At 45.6% G+C, this 24,138-nt stretch overlaps 2 protein-coding genes across 2 annotated transcripts in view; one reads left to right on the forward strand and one right to left on the reverse strand.

The window, feature by feature from the left end:
* TTC38 (tetratricopeptide repeat domain 38) overlaps nt 1-970 on the forward strand; it is a 19,252-nt gene extending 18,282 nt beyond the window's left edge. The window contains exon 14 of the mRNA XM_015814616.1: nt 576-970. Within this exon, the coding sequence (XP_015670102.1) occupies nt 576-669 (94 nt within the window). The 3' untranslated portion in view covers nt 670-970. The remainder of the gene's footprint in view (nt 1-575) is intronic.
* A 1,562-nt stretch (nt 971-2,532) lies between these two features.
* On the reverse strand, nt 2,533-23,534 carry LOC107286271 (zinc finger CCCH-type antiviral protein 1). The gene is made up of 13 exons (XM_029283898.1): nt 23,251-23,534; nt 17,292-17,424; nt 15,185-15,437; nt 14,683-14,799; nt 14,340-14,438; nt 13,259-13,382; nt 12,035-12,203; nt 10,559-10,679; nt 9,879-9,972; nt 6,845-6,947; nt 6,115-6,245; nt 5,105-5,256; nt 2,533-3,904 (listed from the first exon to the last, which is right to left on the reverse strand). The coding sequence occupies exons 1-13, from the start codon at nt 23,532-23,534 to the stop codon at nt 3,624-3,626; spliced, it is 2,061 nt and encodes a 686-aa protein (XP_029139731.1). The 3' UTR covers nt 2,533-3,623.
* Between the last annotated feature and the right edge of the window lie 604 nt (nt 23,535-24,138).

Genomic DNA, 24,138 nt, shown 5'->3' on the forward strand with positions numbered 1-24,138 from the left:
TTGATGTTGATTAGCTGAATTGGCAACAATTAGTTTCTTCATGGAATCAGAGTTGTAATGCATGTTTAGGATATCCTTTAATCCAGCCCCACGTTCAGCCAGGATCCACTACAGCAGGGATGGGCAACTGTGGCTCCCCTACAGACGGTGAACTTCAACCCCCAGAATTCCTGAGCCACCATGAAGGCAACGGGTTGTAAAGGGGCCACAGTTGCCCAGTGGACAAATGGCTACGTAGCCTCTTCTTGAAGACCTTGTAATTTTGAATGGCCACTAAACAAATGGTTGCAACTGGAGCATACCTCTGTGGATTCCCAGCTGTGGAATTCTGGGATTTGAAGTCCACCCATTTAAAATTATTGAGGTTGAGAAACCCTGGGCTAGCTAGACGTTCCACGAAACTCCTTCCAGGTGTGGTTTTATAGCTACCTTTGAGGTCTGCCAAGGAAGTTGCACTTTTCACACGGCCATTCCGGGTCTTACGTGGGGGGGGAAGTCTAATGACGCTTCGGGTTTCAAAAAGCTCTTCTGTTCAAGATAAAATGTTTCAAGAGTTTTGTCCTTTGGTTCTTCAGATGCCTCCTTCTGGAACGGGATGAACTCAGACCAAACTCGCCACTGACTGGGCGGCTGATGCGAAAAGCAGTAGCTCTTCAGACCCCGGGATAAACCCAACTTTCAGGTTAAGGAAATCGTGGCCCAACCTTGCTTAAATCCAAGGAATTTATGGTGTTCTTTAGAAAACAGCATCTGGAAGATTTACCCTTGCTTAATTTTGCCCCATCTCGATCCTATCCTGCTTAGTTTACTGAATGTTAGTTGCTTCTGTGCAGCTCTACAGAAAACAAAAAGGCAGCCCGATAAAGGAGGCATCTTGCTTGATCTGTTGGCAATGCTGATTTACAAATTCTATTTTAAAAAAATTAATGGGGTACAATTTGGGCTGCAGGGCTATCAAATAAACATTTGATTATTCAGAAAGTACAAATTTATTGCCCTTTTTTTTTTTTAAAAAAAAGGTTAAATTCTGGGTCTCAAACGTATACATGCATAGACATTAGACAGCACGGCGAGATTTAGGTGTCCGGCAGAGTGATGCCACGAGGGGAAAAACTGTCTCCCTGTCTAGTTGTTTTGGCCTGCAATGCCTTGCAACTCCATCCCTGGGAGAGGAGTTGAAAGAATTTATGTCCAGGAGGTGAGGGGTCTGCAGACATTTTCTCAGCCCTCCTTGTGACTTGGGCAATATACAGGTCCTCAGTGGCAGGCAGGCTGGCTGCCGTGATTCTTTCTGCAGTCCTAACTATCCGTTGGGAGTCTGTACCTGCCCTGTTTGGTTCCTGTGCCGAAACAGAGAGTTGTAGACGTACAAAGGACGGGCTCAACAATTCCTCTGTAGAACCGTATCAGCAGCTTCCGGTCCAGTCTGAACTTCCTGAGTTGATGCAGGAAGAACCTTCTTCGTTGTGCCTTCTTAAGGATAGTTCTAATGTTAGGTGTCCATTTCAAGTCTCTGGAGATTATGGAACCCCAAAGTCTGAAGGACTCTACTGCTGATACTGCACTGTTGAATATGGTAAGAGGTGATTTTAGGGTTCCTCCTAACGTCCACTCATCTCCATAGTTTTAAGCCTGCTGATCTCCAGATGGTCCCAGCTGCACCGCAGGGCCGGCTGTCCAGCCTCCCGTCTATTGTGCAGACTCCTCCCCGCCTCTAACGGGGCCAATGGCCGCTGTATCGTCTGCAAATTGCCCAGATGGACAGAGTTTACAGAGGAGGAGCATAAAAAAGACGACCACGTGCTAAAATTGACGTTTTATTCATGAAGCGTTTTAGCAGGGAGGTAAAAATATAAAAGTACAAAAATCACTACAGCAATCCTCAACTTACGACAACAGGAACAGGAATTTCTGTTGTCAAGTAATGTGACCACACCGACCTATGACAGCAATCCTGGCTCCTCCCGGTTGTCGTCGTTAAGCGACTACCCACCCAAGCCAAGCCACTTTGGTGCTTGCTCCCTCCCAGCCCTTAGCCTCGGGAAGGGTTGGTCGGTCTCCAACTCCCCCACTCCGCCTCTCTCTCCCTCTCCCTCCCACCTGGTGCCCTTTGGCTACTGCCTCCTTCAGTGGCCAGCAGCTCCAGCACAGCACCATTTGGGGACTGCTGGCAACACCCCCAGAAGCCGCGTCCCTCTCAGCCCAGGCCCCCTCGCCCCTTTCCCCCCAAGGCCCTGCGGGCACCTGCACTCCGCCGCCCTCTTGCTCCAGCTGCTGGGAGGGGTGCCCAGCTACCAGGCGTGGGAAAGAAAAAATCCCAAGCGCAGCGCCTGGTTTGGTGTGCTCTGGTTTAGGCTGACTTTCGGCTTTTTTCTTTCCGCAGCCAAAGTCCAGCGCCGCAGCCGGGCCCAGCTCCCCTCATCAGCGGTGGGTGCAGGATGGCGAGGGCCAGCTAGGGTGGTGGAGTGCCGGGTAGCAGGGGGCCAAAGGGCACATAAATGGGGGGGAGAGAGGCCGGTGTGTGTGTGTGTGTGTGGTGATGGGGAGTTAAAGTGCCCCTATAGTCGTAATTGTGCGTGGGCTGCCAATCCCCAAATTCCAATCAGGTGAGTGGCACTCCTGCAACAGCCTTAACTTCATGGCTGGCTCTTAAGTCCCTTTGCTCAGGAACGTTGTAAGTTTGAACAGCCACCGAACAAAGGCGTCATAAGTCAAGGATGATCTTTATAGAGCAACAGAGATTTTCTTTACGAGGCACAACTAGATGTTTCTTGATATCGAGGGCAACTTTTATTCCCGGGTTTAATGCCAACCCTGGTCCCTCACTACTATTACCACAATGATGCTTTTCAAGCCAATCTGCAGAAAAATCAGCATCGCATTTTCCCAACTGTATAATTAACACGCAAATATGCAAAGCAAGGAAATGTAATACTAATCTTGTGTAAAATGAAAAAGCGAGGATCACACACTTGCTAAACTGAAAATATGAAGCTGCTGAAGCCGGATGCTAGAAAGCGTTACATCAAATCATTAAGCGACAACAGGAGGAGGAGGAGGGGGGGTATGCGCAGAAGCATGATTGTGTAAGCTGAAATAGAAAACGAAGAACTTTAATCACGGATTCAGAACCACAGGTATTATTTTCAAACCACTGGATCTTACAGCTGATGCGAAACTTTCACTTATACGCAGAGCAAACAGGAGTTTCTTTTGATAATCACTCACTGTATGTCTTCAGTAGTAACAATTTGCATCCGTCTAGGTGGACAAAAGTATAAATATAGTTTGTCCAACCTTATTGATGGATTAAACACCCATCCATAATAAACATGATATATTAAAAGCTAAAAGCTGAAGAGGAACAAAAACTTGTTTACTAAGAAACGAGATTAGTAAAATTGGATTTAAAACCCCTAATTTTTTTTTTTACAAATTTTCGGTATTCTTAAAACATCTTTGTGATAAAAATAAAGTAGGGTTTCTATCCATCAACAATAGTGATTCAACCTTTCATACTCCTCTGAAAACAGATATCGCTTCCATAAAATCGGACTGATTTGAAAAGAAGGGCCACACGCATTTAAACTGCTAAGATTATTATGATAATGTAAAGGCATTTTTTAAGATAAAATGCATTTCTTTTCCTCTCTGTAAAAGATAAGATAGGCAGGATAAGCCTGATGCTTCTCAAAAATGACGAAGACAGACGGGTTTACTGTACGATCCACACAGCTGTCGTAAGTGTCGAGCACGCCGGTCAGTTTCGCCGGCGGGCGAGTGTATATCGGATTCCCCACGGCATATTCACCCACTAGGACTTGCGCCACGAACATCACCTTCTCATCGTCCTTCGCCTTGCAGTAGTTGTCAGAATAGTTGGCATCTCTGGCAAAATAGCTTCCTGGAAAGCAGCACAGGGCAAAAAAGACATTCAAAATGCATCCCAAAGACAGGAGAGTTCTGTACTACACCGTGGCTATTATAGTCCCTTACACTGTTGTGTTGCAGATTTCTTCTGTTTTTTTTTCTTCTTGGGCTCCTGGATCTTTTTTATTTACTTATGTTTTGGAGGGCTTTGGCTGCTTTGTGTGCTGTGTGATTGTAACAGCCTGTTTGTTATTTCTGACACATTATTTGACATGCAGGAGTGTTGTGTTTCACATAACCTGGGTTGATTGTGCTGTGGTGGGCTGAGAAGTCATGCACTTTTTGTTAAAGCTGCTTGCCATCCGCTTTGCTAGAAGAAGTGGTGCAGATAAGTCTGTTCCCTTTTTCTGATTATTCTGGGTTGATGCAGTGTGTGTTTGTGCTTCTCTGAATGTTGTTGTCACACAGCTCCTCTTACGGCAGCTGGGTTGTTACTCTGATAACTGAGCACCTGATTAGTGTGTGTTGTTTTTCTGACAGACCTGTGTTTTTAATTCCCCATCATTTCCTCTGCTGATAAAAATAAACCAGGAAGGCTATAGTGTGTTGTTTTCTTCTTCTCTTGCCCCTCCTCTTCCCTTCATTCCCAGAGGAACAAAAGTCACAAGGGAAGAAGACAACGGCAACACACCACCCTTCCTGGACAGCCCTCATCTGCCAAGCTCAGAGAACACCTAATCCTTTCTTAGATGGAAAATATCTCGGTCACAAATCACAGCATAGACAAAAGTAGTGGAAAAAAGTCTTGAGTGGTTCCTATTGACTTTAGGGCAGGGGTCTTCAAACTTGGCCCTTTTATGACTTGTGGACTTCAACTCCCAGAATTCCTCAGCCAGGCACGTGTGCCTGGCTGAGGAATTCTGGGAGTTGAAGTCCACACGTCATAAAAGGGCCAAGTTTGAAGACCCCTGCTTTAGAAACATCTCTATGTAGTTCCCTTGGCAACTTGTCTTCATCTTTTTATCCCTTTCTCTCCAATCTCGGCCACTGCCCTGACGTTTCTCATAGTTCAAGTGCCAACCAGATCTTCTTCCTAAGCTCCAAGGAGCCCAGCAAAGTCAGCAAAACGCTGCCCCCTAGTGGGGGGGAGAGAAAATGCACCCCAGCATCACCTTCCTTCTCCGGGGGAACCGCGCTGCTTCCTGCTTTGGCTCCAAGCGGCTTCAGGACTCACCTTTCCCATAAACGGTCCCATTTGTGCCACAGATTCTCCAGTCGAAGTTGTCCACGCAGATGGCCTTCAGCCTGGAAGGGCTCGTCCCATGGAAGAGGAGCCGTTCGTCAATTTTCTGCCCTCCTTTCTTCTTCTTCATCTGCTCCTTTTGCCTAGAAGGAAGGAAAGATGTACGTTGCTCTACCGCCGCTGAGGCTGAAGGCAACTATGTTCCTCCACAGGGGACGGCCTCTCGGCTCAGCGCCGTGGAGAAAAGAGGGCACTTAAGAGGGCAGGTTTTCTGGGGCAAGAGAAAGGATGATGAAGCAAGACCCCATTTCTGATGAGGATCACTTTCCATCAGAGAATGAGCTACACAAGCAAGAGACAACAACAGCTGCCCCTTTCTTCACAGTTCCTCTTTTCCTTGGTTGAATGTGCCCTAGACCAGGGGTAGGCAACCTTGGCTCTTTTATGACTGGTGGACTTCAACTCCCAGAATTCCTGAGCCAGCATGGCTCAGATTGGAAACCTCTCCCTTTCCCCTCAGCATGGCTGGCTCAGGAATTCTGGGAGTTGGAGTCCACGAGTCATAAAAGAGCCAAGGTTGCCCATCCCTGCCCTATATCAAGGGTCCTCAACCTTGGCAACTTTAAGACTTGTGGACTTCAACTCCCAGAATTCCTGAGCCAGCATGGGTCAGCTTGGAAACCTCTCCCTTTCCCCTCAGCGTGGCTGGCTCAGGAATTCTGGGAGCTTGAAGTCCATGAGTCATAAAAAAGCCAACGTTGCCTACCCCTGAGCTAGGGAATTCTGGGAGTTGACGTTCACCCATTTGAAAGTGGCCAAGCTTCAGAAACACTGCTATAGAGGCATAAAAATGAAAGATACGCATCTGATTAATTCTGAAAGTCGACTGATATGCCCTGGGTAAGTCAATGGAGGTAATAAAGTGACTGCTTGAAGAAGTCACGACGCCTGACTTCTTGAGAGATCGACAGCAAGGATGTAATAAAATAAAATATACAAACCATTGGTAGACTTGCCAAAGAGACGGGTTCTGAATTCGTTCTATTTTGCGAATGTTACTGTTTTTCATCGTCATCTGAAAGAGATTCTCAATTTTCACGAACTCTGGAGACCCTTTGTTGAGGTTAATGGCCTAAAACCAAGGATATTACAAGGTGTTGAAGACATTGTTGGTCATGACTCCAGAAAGAAAGGGAACGATTTCTTCCATTTAAAGTCCCAAACTGGAAGACTTGGAATCCTATAAATTTGGGTTCACATCGGAGTTTGAAAGACTACAGAGCATCCGCACCCCATGGTGAGCGATGGCAATATATCATATTTGCTCCTCAGATTGCTACTCTCTTCTCCTTCTTGTGTTTTGGCTTTTTAATGGAAACCACAAGAGACCACAGAAGTAATGAAGCTAAAAATAAGCACCTCTCCCTCCCCAGAACTTCCCCCAAACAGCCGCGTAGCGGGCCTTGAGGGAAATAAACTTATTTTACAATTCAAACTTACACATTCTAGCGTACTTCTGGATATTTTAATGCAAGCCTAAAGAGGACATACGCTTTTCAGGCACATATGTACTATTTTTCAACACCTCACTTAGAATGTTAGATTTTATTCCGGTAAAAACTTTTCTGCAGCACTGTATCACGCTGCAATATAGAGTTTCTATAAAATAGGGGACGCGGCAGTGAGAAACATACATGGAAAAGAGAAAAACAACATCGAGAAATCCATTACCTCGTATCCGATAGCAGGTAAGGCTGTAAGATCCCAGTTTGGAGGATAAACTGGAGCTGCTACGGGAGACGGTGTGGGTGCAGGAGCTGTCGTTGCCGTGTGTCTGGGTACAAGCAAGAGAAAAATTGTGAGGGACAATGGTTAATCTGCTCCATCTAGTTCCAACCAGAAGAACCACTCTGGAAAAAGCAAATGGGACGATTAAAGAAAGAAAAAAAAAAGTCAGGCTTCAGGCTGGCTAGTCCTCATTAGAAGCGAGGCCAGAGGGCTGATAAAGGGAGACTTTGGCCCTTTTTCCTGGGGAATCTCTGAAGAGCAAAGCGGGACACAACACGGAGCAGTAGCTGAGAAGGGTAATTCTGCCAATTCTCTGCAAAGTTACAGCAGCACTGGAAAGAAGCGACTTATGACCATTTTTCACACTTACGACCGTTGCAGCATCCCCGTGGTCGCGCGATCAACATTCAGACGCTGGGCAACAGGCTCGTATTTAGGACGGTTGCAGGGCCCCGGGGGGGTCACGGGATCCCCGTTTTGCCACCTTCGGACAAGCAAAGTGTCAACGCTACAAATACTGTATATTCTTGCTTTGACAATGTGCAGAACTGTCTGGTATATATATAGTTAAACCAGCAACTAGGAAAGAGGGAGGAGCATAAGGATAGCCCGGGAGAAAGAAACCGGAAGTAAATCACATCTTCCAAGTTGATTGGAAGATGTGAACCATGACCCTACAATAAGGGAGTGGAAAATGTCTGGAATGCTAGGCGTAACGGAAGAGAAGCAGTTCTAAGCATTCCTCCATGCCGTGCTGATGTACTTTAACATTAATAAATGCTTTTAGGAGAAAACATGCCTGAAAGTCCTTTTAAGTGTTTCGTTACTCAGACACATGACACAAAGTCAATGGAGAAGACAGATTTACTGAAGGACTGTGTTGCTAACTTGACAACTGCAGTGATTCGCTTAAAGACTGTGGCAAGGAAGGTCGCAAAATGGGGCAGAACTCAGCCTAACAAAACGTCTCACGCAGAAACAGAAACTTTGGGCTCAGTTATGGCCGTAGGTCAAGGACTGCCTGCGCCCGTAGTTGGTCGGAGACGGTTCAAGGCCTTTTCACTTCCTCCCCTGGTCGAGGAGCGTCCTGCCCAAAGACCTAGAAGGGTCCCGGGTCCCTCCGGGTCCATCTAAGAAGAGGCTCCTTCCTGCCCGTTCAGCTTCTTCCCCTTCCGGGCTGTCTCTAGACAGACTCTTCCCTGCGGGCCGCCTTCTGTGTCTCTCTCAGTTCTCCAGCTTTGAAAAGAGCTTCAGAGAGTTCTCTCCCAACCGGAAGAAGGAAATTTGGGATGGGGGGAATCCAATTTCAGTAAACAAAGACAACCATCTTATCAGATAGCACTTATATACCGCTTCATAGTACTTCACAGCCCCCTCTAAGCGGTTTATAGAGTCAGCCTATGGCCCCCCAACAAGCTGGGTCCTCCTTTTACCCACCCCGGAATGATGGAAGGCTGAGTCAACCTTGAGCCCTGTCAGGATCGAACTCCTAGCAGTGGGCAGAGTCAGCCTGCAATACCGCATTCTCACCACTGAGCCATCACGGCTTAGATAGCAATAGCACTTAGATTTATATACCGCTTCATAGTACTTCACAGCCCCCTCTAAGCAGCTTACAGAGTCAGCCTGTTGCCCCCCCACAAGCTGGGTCCACATTTTACCGGCCCCGGAATGATGGAAGGCTGAGTCAACCTGGAGCCCTGTCAGGATCGAACTCCTGGCGGTGGGCAGAGTCAGCCTGCAATAATACTGCACTCTAACCACTGCGCCACTACAGCTCTTCAATCGTTAAGTAAATCTGATTATATTGTGGTTTCTCAAGACAATAGCAGCTCAAGAGTTTTTATGATAATTAGCCATCAAAATGGAACCGGGCAATTTCTCATCCTGAAGGTCCCAGCAGGAAGGTCACCCTCGGCTACATCGCTTAGCGACCAAAATTCTGGCCCAGTTGTGGCCTTAAGTGAAGGACCCCCTCTATTTAGAACAGATATTCTTTAATTTCGGGACAATCCACTGATATGGTAAGGGACTTCCTTAGCTATTTCTTTGAGAAGGGAACAGTGGATGCCATCTGAGAGCGAGACCGAGCTAGATAAATATTAAAGCAAATAACGTTAGATACAGAAGGTTGAAGAGAAATGGCTGCTTTCTCTCATAATAGCAAATAACCAAATATGGGACTGCGTGAACCAGTCTCATATTTGTATCGTATTGCAATCGTGAAATACAGCCGTATGTTTAGCACAATTTTAATCTTCTCCCCACAGCTGCCTGGAAGGGAATATAGCAAAACCCTCATATGAGACCCGATATTGCCCTTGTGATATGGGCCCACCTTCTACATGGCCAGTTCTACAGGGGCGTTCGCCCTCAATTGATTACCCCTCTTTTATACCTCAATTTCTGGGGCAGTTTTATTTAAATAATTCAGGAAATTACTTATCTGTTAAGTAATGAAGATAAATGTATTTCTCTAAAGGTAGCAAAATTTTCCTACATTATGTATAAGCTTTGCCCACTAATGGTTGCTTATAATTTTTGTTGTTTGGGATAGTTTTATGTTGTTCATTTTATTGATTATATTTTTATTAGTCAATGAAATAAAGTTCTGTTTGTCTGAAGTTATGTTGTCCAACAATTTGAGGACTTAAGCAAGCCACTGTCCAATACTGGAGTCTGGAATGATTCATGCCACACCCACTGCACTGGAGGAGATCTGTTGGGTCCAGGCTGGTCAACCTCAGTGCAGTCAAGCCAAGCCACTCTCCTGGGCAGTGGGTCAAGGAGAGCAGAGGAGACTCAATTGCCCTCGATCTCTCCAAGATGGTAAAAAAAAAAAAGTCTGTAGCAGGATTCCACTTGTCCTCAAACATAGCCCCTTTTCAAGAAATTAGGAAAAGAAGGAACAAAGCAAACTGAAGCATGGGGTCTTAATGACATTATGACCCCCTCCCTCCATACACCCCTACTTTACCCTTTCTTTGTCTTGACATCTTCGGAGGAAACAAACTTGGGACGCCTTCGGACCTCCCATTGGGTAGGATAGTTCAAATTTATCTGGGTCATATCTTGAGAAAGAAGGTAGAAAGGTTTTAGATTAAAAAAAAAAACACACCACCCCGAAGTCACACTGACTGTGCCTAGAGAAAAGATGCAGAAAGAAAGGGGTGAGGCTCATCCCAATCAGATCTGAATTCCGTGCTCTTCTTCTCAAAAGCCGGAGTAGCACCTTGATCCTTGCACAAGAGATTGCAAACGCCAAAGTCCCATTTTTGGCCTGCAGAACTTTCTTCTTTTTAGAGGGGCAGATGACGGGGGAGAAATGGGTACCCTAAATGTTACAGAGGTCCCCATTTCATCTCCCCCTTCCCTATGGGGGAGAAAATGGCCAGTAATTCTGGCTCTTCCCACTTGGCCAACAAAACCATCGGAAAACAGGGGTGCCCCAGGAGGCACTAAGCAAATTACACCTGCCAGGTCAAAACTCAATTGCTCATCTTATTCAACGGGAATTTGAGAGCGGAGCAGCAACCGTAAAAAATCTTCTGTGCACGGCCAGCTTACAAAAACAATTTCCACTTAGTGTCACGATTGTGTTGGGGGAACCAGACTGAGGGGTGTTTTGAACAGACCTGTGGAAGTGGGATTCCTTACTTTTAAAGTTCAGCACGTATTTCTGAGAGCCAGCTTCAAACTGGATGCTTCCATCTGGCTCGGCTAGGAAAAGGTTCTCCAGATCATCCGAAGTTAGACTGGCAGGGTGGGGTTGCCTGTCCTACAGGAATCAAACATTATACCTTATTTCTTGTTAGAGCAGTGGTTCTCAACCTTTTTAATGCCATGACCCCAACCGGTCGTAAGTCGAGGACTAAACCGGTCGTAAGTCGAGGACTAAACCGGTCGTAAGTCAAGGACTACCCAACGGGTCGTAAGTCGAGGACTTTCCCTGCCCGGGAGCGCCACGCATGCATGGTTCCGCCCCCTGTGCCGGCCGAGGCGTAGCTGGCAAGCGGCAGAGACGGAGCAGGCCGATCACCAGCTGGCCCAGCCCAAGGGAGGTAAGGCACCCGCCGGAAAAGGGGGAAAAAATGGCGGACAAAAAAAATGGCGGACAGCCTTGCTTGGCGACCCCCGTGAAATGGTCGATCGACCCCAAATGGGGTCCCGACCCACAGGTTGAGAATCACTGTGTTAGAGGATAAGGACCTCCCTTCTCCACACATTTTCTTGAATGAAACACTTTACACAAGAATATATCCTGGATTCACAACATAAGGTAATCCTCGACTTGCGACTGTTCTTTTAATAATGGTTTGAAGTTACAGCCTTGGAAAAAGTAACTTATAATCTGTCTGGGAAGTTATGACCCTCGTACCACCCCACAAATCAGGCGATTGCGATTCCGACGCACGGCAAGCAGCTCACATTCACACAGGCTGCTGCGTCTTGTGCTTATGTGATCGCAATTTGTGATCTTCCCAACTGGGAAAGCTGCATTTATTTAATGACCAGATGGTTCGCTTAATGAGCACAGTAAAAATGGTCGTAAAATCAAGTCCAGTCACATGAAGACCTGCTTATCGACCAAAATTCTGGTTACAATCATAAGTCAAGGACTACGGGTATTTAGAACGGGTATTACCACCAGAGAAATCCACTGACATGGTAATAACGCCTGATGTCAACGTTGCGACATCTGAACTGAAGCCATTTTCATTTCACCTTCATTGCCACAATATTAGTTTAGACCAGGGGCGGGGAACCTTGGTTCTTTTATGACTGGTGGACTTCAACTCCCAGAATTCCTGAGCCAGCCATGCTGAGGGGAAAGGGAGAGGTTTCCAAGTTGAGCCAGGCTGGCCCAGGAATTCTGGGAGTTGAAGTCCACAAGTCTTAAAGTTGCCAAGGTTGAGGACCCCTGATATAGGGCAGGGGTGGGGAACCTTGGCTCTTTTACGACTCGTGGACTTTAACTCCCAGAATTCCTCAGCCAGGCACGCTGAGGGGGAAGGGAGAGGTTTCCAAGCTGAGCCATGCTGGCTCAGGAATTCTGGGAGTTGAAGTCCACCAGTCATAAAAGAGCCAAGGTGGCCTATCCCTGGACTAGCGGTACCCCAGTCCTCTACTGACCTGTTTCCCATATTCGATCCATTGGCCCAGGTCATTCCTCCAGTACCACAGCCACTTGGTTGTCATGACGAACTTAGCCTCTTTGGTGACCGATGACACAGTGGACAGGCGCCGAATGGGATCAGCGACAGAAGTCATGGTTATGAAATCTAGATGTAGATCTGGAAAACTGTGGAGGAGGAGGAGTCTGGCTGAGTCACACGCGCTCTGCTAAATCAGCCTGGTTTTCTCTCCCCTTTCCCGCCCTGAACAAGCCATAGTTGGCTGGGTTCACCAGGAGGCTAAATCTTGATCCGTGTCTGGCAAACTGCACTACTGGGTTTACACAGTACTGGCAGGTCCACCTCTCTGCTGGTTCTCCATGAATTCTGTGCTTGGTTTTAGTGAATCCCAGGCTACGAGGGAAATCTTACTCTTCCATTTTTAGATCCCCTCACCAGAGTGCTTTGGGTTCAGACCTGGGGTCCTTTTCCAACTCCAGATCTAAATCCTGCAGTCCTCTGTGGAGAAGATTTTCCCCAGACCCATCCCTTACATCAGGGCTCCTCAACCGTGGCAACTTTAAGACTTGTGGACTTCAACAAGTCTTAAAGTTGCCAAGGTTGAGGACCCCCGCCTTACATGCTCAGACACCCCCGGTCTATAGGCTGAGACTTCTTTTAGACCAAGGTTTCTCCTACCAGCTTAGCTTTCCTCCCACTGAATCCTGGAACAACATGAGGAGATTTCTACTTGAATGGCCAGCCCTGCAATAAGTAACATTCAAAGATATACACCATTTTCTTAGGCGGCCTTCTTAAACCCTCCTGGCTAACACACTCAGCTAGAGATCCGCTTGCTTCCGTAAATAATATCTCTAACCTTAGGCAACCCATCTTTCTTGTAATAGACAGCTATTTTTGTGAGTTGAAACGCAGAGCCACTGAACCCCAGGTGCTCTTGGGGTACCTGTAAAAATCTGCCAGGGGGAGAGGTGTGGCTTTATCACTGAAGCCCCGCCCCCTTTGCATGCAAGTTCAAAAGAGGGGGGCTTCAACCACAATCCTGCAGCTGCCACCTTGCAGAGTCTGGTATCTCCTCCTGGCAGAGGCCCCTGGCATTAGCCCACCTCCTCATTTCAAGAGGAAGGCACCCGGGCTTCAATCCCACTAGGGAAAAGCAAACATCCGCTGAGATTTTTTTTTTTGATTTTTTTTACACAAAGTGTGCAATTTTATCTTCTACCTGGTAATATTTGGGTCGCAGTAAGCCTTTTCAATTTCCTCTCTTCTGGGAAGATCCTTCCAGCCATTGCTGGTGGAGATCTGCCACCGGTAAGGAAGATCATAATGGATCATACTGCAATTATCTACAAAGAGAATGAGTAAAGTAAATCATCTAAATCATCCTTATAAAGCAAGCTTACAGATAGGCTTACTACAAAAGTACAGTGACCGACTGACCGTCTCTGGGAAGAGGAATATATTTTGGGTCACATTTCCAAGCTGATGGATAAAAGCAAAAATCTAATTCGTAATTTTCTGGACGATAAGAAGTACTGACCGCTCTGCATGATGTAAATTTAAAGGCAACAATAAGGTTGAGCTTCGTATCCTCTTTTGTTATGTTTAAAAACTGTCCCGTTGTCAGGTTCCCATAATAAAGCAGTCAATCCTTGGTTTATCAAACGGTGTTCGTTATATAAACTGGGTTAGATCTCCAGGAGAAAGCCATGAAAATCTGTACCTACGGGACTGCCAAGGAAGCTACCACGAGGCATCTTGGGATCCCCCAGGAGTCATTCTGGATCCAGGAAATCCCCTACATTTCCTCGCCTTTCTCTGTTCCCTCTTTCTCTTACTCTAGAATGGTGTTTCTCCACCTTGGCCCTTTTAAGACGTGTGGACTTTGTGGCTGGGGGATTCTGGGAGTTGAGTGGCGACATTTATTGAACTCAAAATACTGAACCAGACATGACTGATGGATGAATGACTCAACTGCTGCTCTCTGGAAACAGTCCAGGGTGGCCTTCAGCCTCAACCTGGGATCTGCATGTCCATCTTAGCCTTTTGCTGCTTTATAGGTTAAAAGAGCCTTTACACCCCTTTCCTGAAAGGAAGGTCACGCCCCCAGTCCATCACCTCAGCGGATCCCTCGCTTAACGTCCCAGGGATCTTGTCAACCCACTTGCTGCTTCTAAAGCAAGCCGGAGCATTAAAAAAAAAAAAAAAGAGGCAAAAACACGAGGGATGACACGGATGGAACCCGCAAAGATATTACAACTCGCAAGGACAAATTAACCGTCATTTTCTTCGCTGTGACTTACTTTTATTTTTGCAGAACTGCCAGACATAATACAGACAGATTTCTTCACTTTTTCCCTTCTCTGCGCTTGGAGATTTCGGAGCAGCAGCTCCTTGTACACCTATAAATCAAAAAAGGGGAGAAATTAAGGGGCACAATGTCCCGTTTCAGTAAAAACCACCACAGAACGGTGTACTTTCCCATCCAGATGCAAGTGAACTGAGCCTGCAGGGCGGTGGGTTCCCACGTTACGTGACCCAAGACCCACACAAATACAGAAGTGTGTGCTTTGTTATAGACAGGCCCAGCTGAGGCCCAGGGCTGGCCCACAACAGCCCGAGATGCTAAAAACAGACTTGGTTTACCTTGTTCAGGCTGGCCGACTTTCACAAAATGATTTGGGTTAATTGGTGGAGGCCTCTCATTTTTGGGACGCGTATTTAAGCGTTCCTTATCTGCTGCAGGTGCACAATTTAGGGGTCCTACAAGAATGGAGAGGAGATGGTTTCTACGGCTTTGCTGATTAGACAGGATGGATTATAAAAAGAAGTGTGCTGTAACCATTAGGTAGGGAGCAAATTTATAATTGTACATAAAACTGCGGTGGAGATTGGATAGCATTTTTTTTTCTCCTATTTTTCTTTTTTTGCACTTTTAGCTTTCTCTTCGATTTTTCTTACACTTTATTTTTGTATTATTTTTATTTTCCTTTAAAAAAATCTTTCACAAAAATTATCAAGGAAGGAAGGAAGGAAGGAAGGAAGGAAGGAAGGAAGGAAGGAGGAAGGAAGGAAGGAAGGAAGGGGAGTTTCAACAAGGGAATGAGAAAAGAGAGGTTCTGAAACAAGGAGTGTGTGAAAAGCTCACTGTCACGGCAACCGAGCTCCTTCATGAAGGCAGCACTCCTGGCTCTGCAAATGGTTTGGCAGTTCCAAATTGTGTCTTGATCCAGGCCTTCGGAAAGCAGCAGACGCGTCGCATGGTCGTCCAGGAGGTTGTGAGACCTCTTACAACGGGGGAAACGGCATTCTCCTTTGAGAAAATAGCGGCAAATGTGAAGCCGGGAGCAATTATCCCCCTGCGTGCAGGACCCTTCCCCTTTGTTGTAGGCACCGCACACCTGGAGAGAGAGAGAGAGAGAGAGAGAGAAGCACAAAGACGCCAACATTTGGGACTGCACAGGAAGCAGGAAAACATCCTGGGCATTCACTTTCTGGGCACCTGTTCTGAGAGGCTCACTTAGCCTTATCTATTTAAACACCCCCAGAAATGCTTCAATAATACAATTTGCTATTCTGACCTCTTTAGGAACTAAGGGCCCTGCACTTCATTCATTTATTTATATATATATATTAAAAATGTCTTTAAAAATGTGATCCCTAGGTAAATCCATATTAGGCAATTTTAATATTAAATTATTTTATTATATTCCCTGGTGCTCGTGTTTGCTCACTGGTTTTAAATATATATATATATATAAATGCGCCTGGAACATACTTAGCTACATCTGGCCCGATGACGAGATCAAAGAGTCGCGCGCATACCCTGACCAATCTATAAGAGGGACTCTCCCACTGGCCGGCATTGTAAGCCCTGATGATGTCGGCAGACGCCGACGAAAGCTAGGCGTTTTTATTAGGTATTTTTAACATTAAATTATTTCATTGCACTCCCTGGTGCTCACGTTTATTTATTGGTTTTAAATATATATATATATATATATATATATATATATATATATATATATATATATACATACATATGTTTTCTGAGGTTTTCGCGGGTGTTTGTATGTAGGTCTTTGGTTATTTGGGTTTTCTCACGCGTAAAATTTGAAGCCAAGACACTTCCAATTTTACGCGGGAGAAAACCCGAATAACCAAAGACCTACACACATACACACACACACACACACACATGCATACTTATATATATATATATACACTAGTGATATAGAATCCTCAAACTCTGGGATAAATAAAAATAGCTGATGTTTTATTGTTTTTAATTGTTTTTAACACTAAACAGCTATTTTTATTTATCGCAGAGTTTGAGGATTCTATATCACTAGTGTAAATATGCCTGGGATTCGTATTTTTAAAATTTTATATATATATATATATATAAAAATAATAATAATGATGATGATAAAGTTGGAAGGGACCTTGGAGGTCATCTAGTCAGGCAGGAAACCCTATACCATTTCGGACAAATGGCTGTCCAGTTTGAAGACCCCTGCTTTATATAGATGCCTCCCAAAGATGTCTTCTTTCGAAGTAGAGGCCTTAATCCTAAACCCCGAGTCTGTTTGCAAGAAAGCTGCCTAGTCATGCTTTTATCAGTATCATTCCAGGACAAGCTACCAGCACTGCGCAAGAATTTTAAACTGTCTTTTTATTTTATTTTCCAGGACACGAACTCTTTTGAACTCGAAGGAACTGCCTCTTAGTCGACGCCAACTGTAATGTGTGCTTATGAAGTGTTTGACACACACTTTGACACTGTATATTCATTGGCCATTCAAAAATAAGGACTTGAAAGGTAAGTTTGTGTATTAACACTTGTTAGCCATCTCTAGGTGACTCTTGGGACCGGCAGCTATAGAAACTGAATAAACAGATCCCACAAATAAGACATAATCTTCAAACATGTTGTGTCTATATAACATGTGTTTGTCTAACATCCCTAACTCCTTATATCAGTGTTTCTCAACCTTGACAATTTTAAGGCATGTGGACCTCAGCTCCCAGAATTCTGGGAGTTGAAGTCCACATGCCTTAAAATTGTCAAGGTTGAGAAACACTGCCTTACATTGAGCAAGGATTTTATCTTTCATGTCAGAAGCAGCGTAGATTATCCCAAGTCTGACCTATGTCAACAAGATCTATTCTTGCTAAACCAATTCTAAAACCCAGGTCTGTGAGATCAGTGGCTCTGTTGACAAATAACCAGACTATAAGTTGGCACAACTTACATCAGGTAAAAGAAAAGGGTCGTTTTGTAAAAGTAAGACACACAGTTCGTCTTCATTAAGGCCAGAGAGTTCATGCTTTTTCAAAACTTTCTGGTTAGTTTCTGAGAAAATGTCATGCGAATACTTGCAAGCACTAGAAGAGAATAAAAGAAATAGAGGTAAGTAAACTACTCAAAGTTCTTAAAATTATACTTGCATTTACGGAAACTCTATATATCCCATAAGCCTATTTTTTTCCTTTCAACTCTGAAATGCTACCCCACCCTGGAAAAAACACCCAGGACCGAGTCTTAAGAAAACTTGGGAAGTATAAGGAGCAGTGACAGTCACACCTAAAAAAAACAAAACAAAAAACAAAACAACAACACAACACAACACCAAAACATTTTGGGCTTTCAAACATAGTGATGATTAATCATTTATTTAGAAGCAACTCTGTAAGTTAACTGTGGCAGAGAAATAGATCAATGTGTGGGAAAACTCTGCCTCATACCCTAGGCACACAGAGTCATTACCAAAAAACAAACATTTTCAGAACTTTATCTTCCCTGTAGCTTTTTTCACTTACTTCATTGAATCACATGATTGAAATCACCATTACTATGCTAAAGTTGTCTCATTAAACTGTAATTCAGACATAGTTGAGAAGAGAACAGGGAGAGGTTTTTTTTTTTAAAAAAAAAAAAATCCAGGCAAGTATCACCCTTATTTTGCAAGCTCTATAGAATAAGGGCTACTAGCTTAATATGAATTGATTCATTGGAGAATGAGAAAAAGTGCTTCATTTCCACATACATACAGGCAGTCAACTTATGACCACAATTGAGCACAACATTTTTGTTGCTAAGAGAGTTGTTAAGTGAATGTTGCCCCATTTTATGACCTTTCTCCATTGTTAGGTTGTTAAGTGAATCTGGCTTCCCCATTGACTTTGCTTGACGAATGGTCGCAAAAGGGAATCACACTGCCCTGTGACACTACAAATATCATAAATATGAGTCCGTTGTTGCCAAGCGACTAAATTTTGATCCTGTGACCATGGAGATGCTGCAACCCTCACTGAGTGTGAAAATCGGTCGTAAGTCACTTTTTTTCAGTGCTGTTGTTACTTCAAATTGTCACTAAATGAACTGTTGTAAGTTGAGGATTGCCTGCATTATAACAACATTTAAATACAGAAGTCACATTTTTAGCACTGGGGGGAAAAACACCTTTAAATTTCGCCTCCTTCCGGTTCTGAAGGCCTTTGGGGGCTCCTGCTCAACTGACTGATGGTTTGATGCAGCTCAGACGCAACGCAGTAAGCCATCATCCGTAACCTAGAAATCCCCGGGACAGGATTTACAGTCACCCTCTTAAACCAAAGCTCTGTGAAGCAGTTTATGGCTCAATGTGAAACTTTGCAAGTCTCCACTAACCCACTCATGCTGCTTTCACTCCCTCCTACTGGTTGCAACCCCCGAGTAAGTCTCTTGGGTGTTTCCCACTCACAGGGCGACTGACGCTTGCACTGGGCTCACACTCAGGCAAGGCACGGGCAGACAGCTTTCCGTCTCTGCATCCTACTTTAACTGAGGGTCTGCCGGCCCCAGGCCTTGGTGGTGGGATGCTGTAACCCATAAGCCCCTGCAGGAATCTCTGGGGAGAGGCCGGCCACCATTGGCCCCATCAGCCTGCATTTATCCGGTGCCAAATCAGATCAGGTTACGCTGCACCGTTCCTCCTGCAGCTCACAAGGAATCGAAACCTAAGTGCAGGTCTGTAGCTGGCACGCAGGAGGAGAGATTGGTGACTAATACAGTCTTTGATGTCAAGACTACACAGCAAAAATAATAATAATAATAAAAGGCTCACTGGTGCCCAGGCCATCAAACCCACTTGCACAGAACGGCAGTAATTGTTTTTAAGCGATTAAAGGGGCTAGGGTGGTCCCTTCAGCCCACCACAAGGGGGAATTGTGGGAGCCCAATTGTGAAGCTAAAACAGGCACAACTGAGTCTGAGCAGCAAAGTCTAACTAATCTTCGTAAGCTAGAAGCTCACCCACCCACTGGCCTCACAATTGTTAGCTTTCCCAGAGTTTTCAGCCATTCCTTCCATCTTATCTGCTGCTTTTTTCTTTCCATTCCCTCAATAATCCTCAAACTGGCCAAAGAACGTCAGTCTCTGCTCCAAGAAATCAGCCAGCCTTTATATCTCAGTGCTTTTTTTACGCTTGGCCGCTTTAAGATGGGTGCATTTCAATACCCAGAATTCTGGCTGGGGAATTCTGGGAGTTGAAGTCCAGCCATCTTAAGATGGCCCAGCTTGAAAAACACTGACTAAAATCAACTGCTCTTTGATTATTAGCCCTTCCTGCATTTGCTTCAATTCTATACAATTCCCCCCCCCCTCTGAAGACCCTGCCCTGCACATTCACGGGTGGGGGTCTTCAGAAATCAGCCCTGCTTTCCAGGGCTTGAAATTGTGCAGCAGTAATGGCTGGAGAAAACTTATTTGGCCAGCTCCCGTCTGGCCTCTATATTGCTGCTAGCTCTGTATTTACAATCTCCAAGGCCAGCAGCTTGGCAGTCTGCCCCCCCCCCCCACAACATTCATGCACAGGCTGTGCCATTTTCCTAGCAAAACAGACGTCGGTATTTTGGAGAAGAGCCTCAAAGGGCTGGAGAGGAAGTTGACTCTAGAAAGAAAGGTGGACTAGATCAGAGGTCCCCAGCCTTGGCAACTTTTAAGACTTGTGGACTTCAACTCGAGACCCCCAGACTAGATGGTCTCAAGAGACCCCTCCTGGTCTTTCTATCCTGCAAGGGTGCTGCAGGGGAGTTTTCCCACACTGGGGCAGAAGACTAAACTCCAAAATTCCTCCCAACCCATAGAATTTGTCAAATCTCCCTCTTCCTTAGAGAAATCTAGAAGTATCCCAAAGTCTTGTAGAAACCCTGGTTAGTTTTCCAGAAAAAAAGGGATATGCTTTTTAGGGTAAGTGATGAAAATTGTGTTTCTCAATTGTTATAACACAAACGGAGCTCTTACCAAGGCAGAGAGGATTCCGGGGGTTTAAGTGTGAGAGTCAGGCGGCATAAAAGTTTAATGAATTGTTACGAGCAATCTTCAATTAAATTCAGAGTCTAAAACTGGTAGGAGCCTAATCATTCAAGTCCTAATTAAGGATCTGGGAATTATTAAGGTAATGGCTAAGGATATAGGCAGCTCCTAACAGGGTGTGTATTTTTTGGGGGGTAAAATTAAGAATGTTCACGTCCTATAAATTAAAAATGTCCAAATATTGAAGGATTTTTATTTAGTTATTATTCCGAGGTCTCCAATGATGATTGATATAAGAACAGATTTCTTTTTTCCAGAGGTGCTCAACAAGTCCTGGCATTTTGTTATTTTTTTATAATTGTTTTTCCTCAATCCTAGCATCACTTGATATTGATACAGCAATATCAACAAACCAGACTTTCCTCTTTTCAAACTGTTATATTATTATTTGGGGCTTGTGTGGGCACTGCCCAAGAGCAGCTAAGAGGGTCTCCTTTCTCGATTCCTGGGATTATTGTGCCCTTCTCCCCTCAAATGTTTTTGTTTAGACTCTGTTTTTCCAGAAAAATATTCCTTCTCCTTTGCAGACAGAAATAATGAAAACCTCAAGAGACTAAACAACCTTCAAATCAACCATTCACACACCTGTTGGGAAGCTTCCTTTAATTTGCATTTTAATTTTCACTTTCTATTTTGAAACGCCCCAAGTAAAACGAGTAGAATTTGTTTGGTTTTTGACTAGTCCCCCAGAAGCTACTTCAGTATCTTGATCCTGTACTCTGTCCTTTTTGAAAAAAAAAATTCTTCTAATAAGAAAATGTTGTAATATGCAGAGGGTAATCAAACTGAATTAAGCAAATATATTATCCACCATTAGTGAAAAATCCCAGAGTGCAAATCTAGAATAGAGTAGAGTAGAGTAGAAGCTGGAAGGGACCTTGGAGGTCTTCTAGTCCAGTCCCCTGCTCAAGCAAGAGAACCTATACCCTTTCAGACAAGTGACTGTCCAGTCTCTTCTTAAAAACCTCCAGTGATGGAGGCCCATGATTTCTGGTGGCAAGCTGTTCCACTGGTTAATTGTCCTGTTAGGAACTTTCTCCTTAATTCCAAGTTGCTTCTCTCTTTGGTCAGTTTCCAACCATTGTTTCTTGTCCCGCTTTCTAGTGCCTTGGAGAATATTTTGACCCCCTCTTCTTTGTGGCAGCCCCTCAAATACTGGAATACTGCTATCGTCTCCCCCATTTCTTCTTTTCTTTAGAACAGGGGCAACATGATAGCAGTATTCCAGTATTTTATCTACTGGGCAATGAGTTACAGTCTGGCCATATCAGGACCTTGAGAAAGTCACAACTGATATAAAATCAGATTAATACAAACTATGGTGTAAACAGAGTCAGTTCGGTCTAGTGGTTAAAGGCACCAGGATAGGAAGCAGGAGACCCTGAGTTCAAGTCCTATCTTAGGGATGAAAGCCAGCTGGACGATTTTGGGCCAGTCCCTCTCTCTCAGCCCACCCCACCTCACAGGATTGTTGTTGTGGGGAAAATAGGAGGAAATTGTGTTGAAGTTTGTTAACTTTGAGTTATTTGTAGAAATAAAGAGGGGGGAGACTAGGAGTTGAAGTCCACCCATCTTAAAGTTGCCAAGATTGAGAAAGACTCTTCTAGAATATAATTCTAAGCCTCACGGAAAAAGCTACATTACTCAATAATAATAATAATAATAATAATAATAATAATAATAATAATAATAATAATAATAATAATAATAATAATAATAATAATGATGATGATGATGATGTTGGAAGGGACCTTGTAGGTCATCGAGTCCAACGCCAATTAAGAACAATAGATTTCTATAGAGTTTCATGCATCAATAAAGCCACCAGATCTCCAGGAAACTGACTTGGGAGATCTTCAAAATAAACCATAAGCCACTTCCCTGAACCATTTCACAACATTTTGATCTGGTGAATAATCAGACCATCCCATTTCTCCACCTGAAGATCGAGTCGGCCATTCTTATATATAAGCGGCATTCAGCTAATTTTTTGCTGGGTTTCGCCGAATTTTGCTAGCTGCCCAGCCACGCATATGAGACGGGCAGCCACATAAATAAATCAATAAATAAGCTACATTTAAAATAAAATAAAAACTACATTCACTCTTACCCCAACTTTTAGACCTGCTGACATTGGATCTCTACGCCAATTCTTGCCCCTTGGAAAACGAGGTCAAATTGTTTTCGTGTAGCACAGGGGTAGACAACCTCGGCTCTTTTAGGACTCGTGGACTTCAACTCCCAGAATTCCTGAGTCAGCATAGCTGACTCAGGAATTCTGGGAGTTGAAGTCCACGAGTCCTAAAAGAGCCGAGGTTGCCTACCCCTGGTGGAGCAGCACCATTTTTACCCACCACCATTTTAATCCCCAGAAAGCCATTTCTGGCCTCCAAAAGGTTGGGAGCCGGCTGGGGGATTCGGCTCCGGATTCGAAACGGTTCGATACTAAGGAATGGATGCCCGTTTCACGGGGGTCCCCGGAGGCTCCTTCCCCCGGGGGTCCCGTCTGGCCTCTGAGGGGGCCCCACTGGGGAGGGTCCTGGGGGGGGAGGGAGGCCACGCATGAAACACAGCCACAAAAGCTCTTGCAGAGTGGAGACCTGGCATCCTGGTTACTTCCAGGGCAGTTTTTAAAAGGGGTTTTGGGGTTAAAAGGAAGAGACTTAGGGGCTGGGCAGGAGTTTGGCTTAAGCGCAGCTGCCCCCCCCTCTTTTTTCTCTGTGCTCCGCCCCCAATTCTTCTCCCCTCCCCCCAATTCCCGCATCCCGGAGCCCCGCTGACCCCAAACAGTCCACGGCGACCNGCCCCAAGCCAGCCGGACCCCCCCCCCCGGCGCCCCTCTTCCCCCGGCTCACCCGACCCAGCATCTCCGTCGGAGGTTGAGCTTGCAGAGGTGGAGCTGCGGGCAGCCCGGGCAGGCCTGGCGGACGCAGAGGCGGACGGCGGAGACGGCCAGCACGTCGTGGTCTCCGGAGCCCCTCGGCCGCACCAGGAAGCGCTCCGGCCCCGCGTCGCGCAGCACCTGCTGCAGCTGCCCCGCCGACAGCCCCGCCTCCCCCGGCAGCTCCGACAGCGCCAGGCGGCCGCCCCGCAAGCACAGCACCTTCGCCAGGTAGCTGCTCACCGCCGGGTCCGCCATGCCCGACGCCGCCGCCTCGGAGCCGCCGCCGCCGCCGCCGCCCGGCCAGCCGGAATCGAAAGCGAAGCGCGGCCCGAGGGGGCGGGGCGCCTGTGGAGGGGGGCGGGGCCAAGAGGGGAGGGGGCGCGTCCGCTCCTTTGCGCGCCCCTCCCGTTGGGTGGGGGGGAGGGAGGGGGGGCTGCAGCCGGCCACGCCTGGTTCGGGACCCGGGGACGCCGCCCGCTCGCCCCCCCCCACGACCCCTCGCCCCTCGCCCGCCTCCCAGGCAGCGGGACCTCCGCTGTGCATTAAGGGAGGAAGGGGAGGGGACGGGAGGGGAGGGAGGGAGGGAGGGAGGGAGGAAGAAACAAACAAAGAAAAAGAAAGAAAGAAAAGAAAGAAAGAAAGAAAAGAAAAAGAAACAAAGAGAGAAAGAAAAGAAAGAAAAAGACAGGAAAAAGAAAGAGAGAAAAAAAGAAAGAAAGAGAGAAAGAAAGAAAGAAAGAAAGAAAGAGAAAAAAAAGAAAGAAAGAAAGAAAAGAAAAAGAAAGAAAAAGAAACAGAAAGAGAGAAAAAAAAGAAAAAGAAAAAGACAGAAGAAAGAAAGAAAAGAAAGAAAGAAAAA

Source organism: Protobothrops mucrosquamatus, unplaced genomic scaffold (assembly GCF_001527695.2).
Source record: "Protobothrops mucrosquamatus isolate PMUCROS unplaced genomic scaffold, P.Mucros_1.0 scaffold268, whole genome shotgun sequence".
Classification (NCBI taxonomy): domain Eukaryota; kingdom Metazoa; phylum Chordata; class Lepidosauria; order Squamata; family Viperidae; genus Protobothrops; species Protobothrops mucrosquamatus.

Bases quoted from the DNA above. Each gene is read 5' to 3' on its own strand.
- LOC107286271 (XM_029283898.1), bottom strand. From the start codon at position 23,534: ATGGCGGACCCGGCGGTGAGCAGCTACCTGGCGAAGGTGCTGTGCTTG. The intron at 10,680-12,034 runs GTCAGTAGAGGA...TGATTCCTGTAG, and splicing joins GGATCGAATATGGGAAACAG to GACAGGCAACCCCACCCTGC. The intron at 5,257-6,114 runs GTTTGTATATTT...CCTTCCTTCTAG, and splicing joins CTTTGGCAAGTCTACCAATG to GCAAAAGGAGCAGATGAAGA.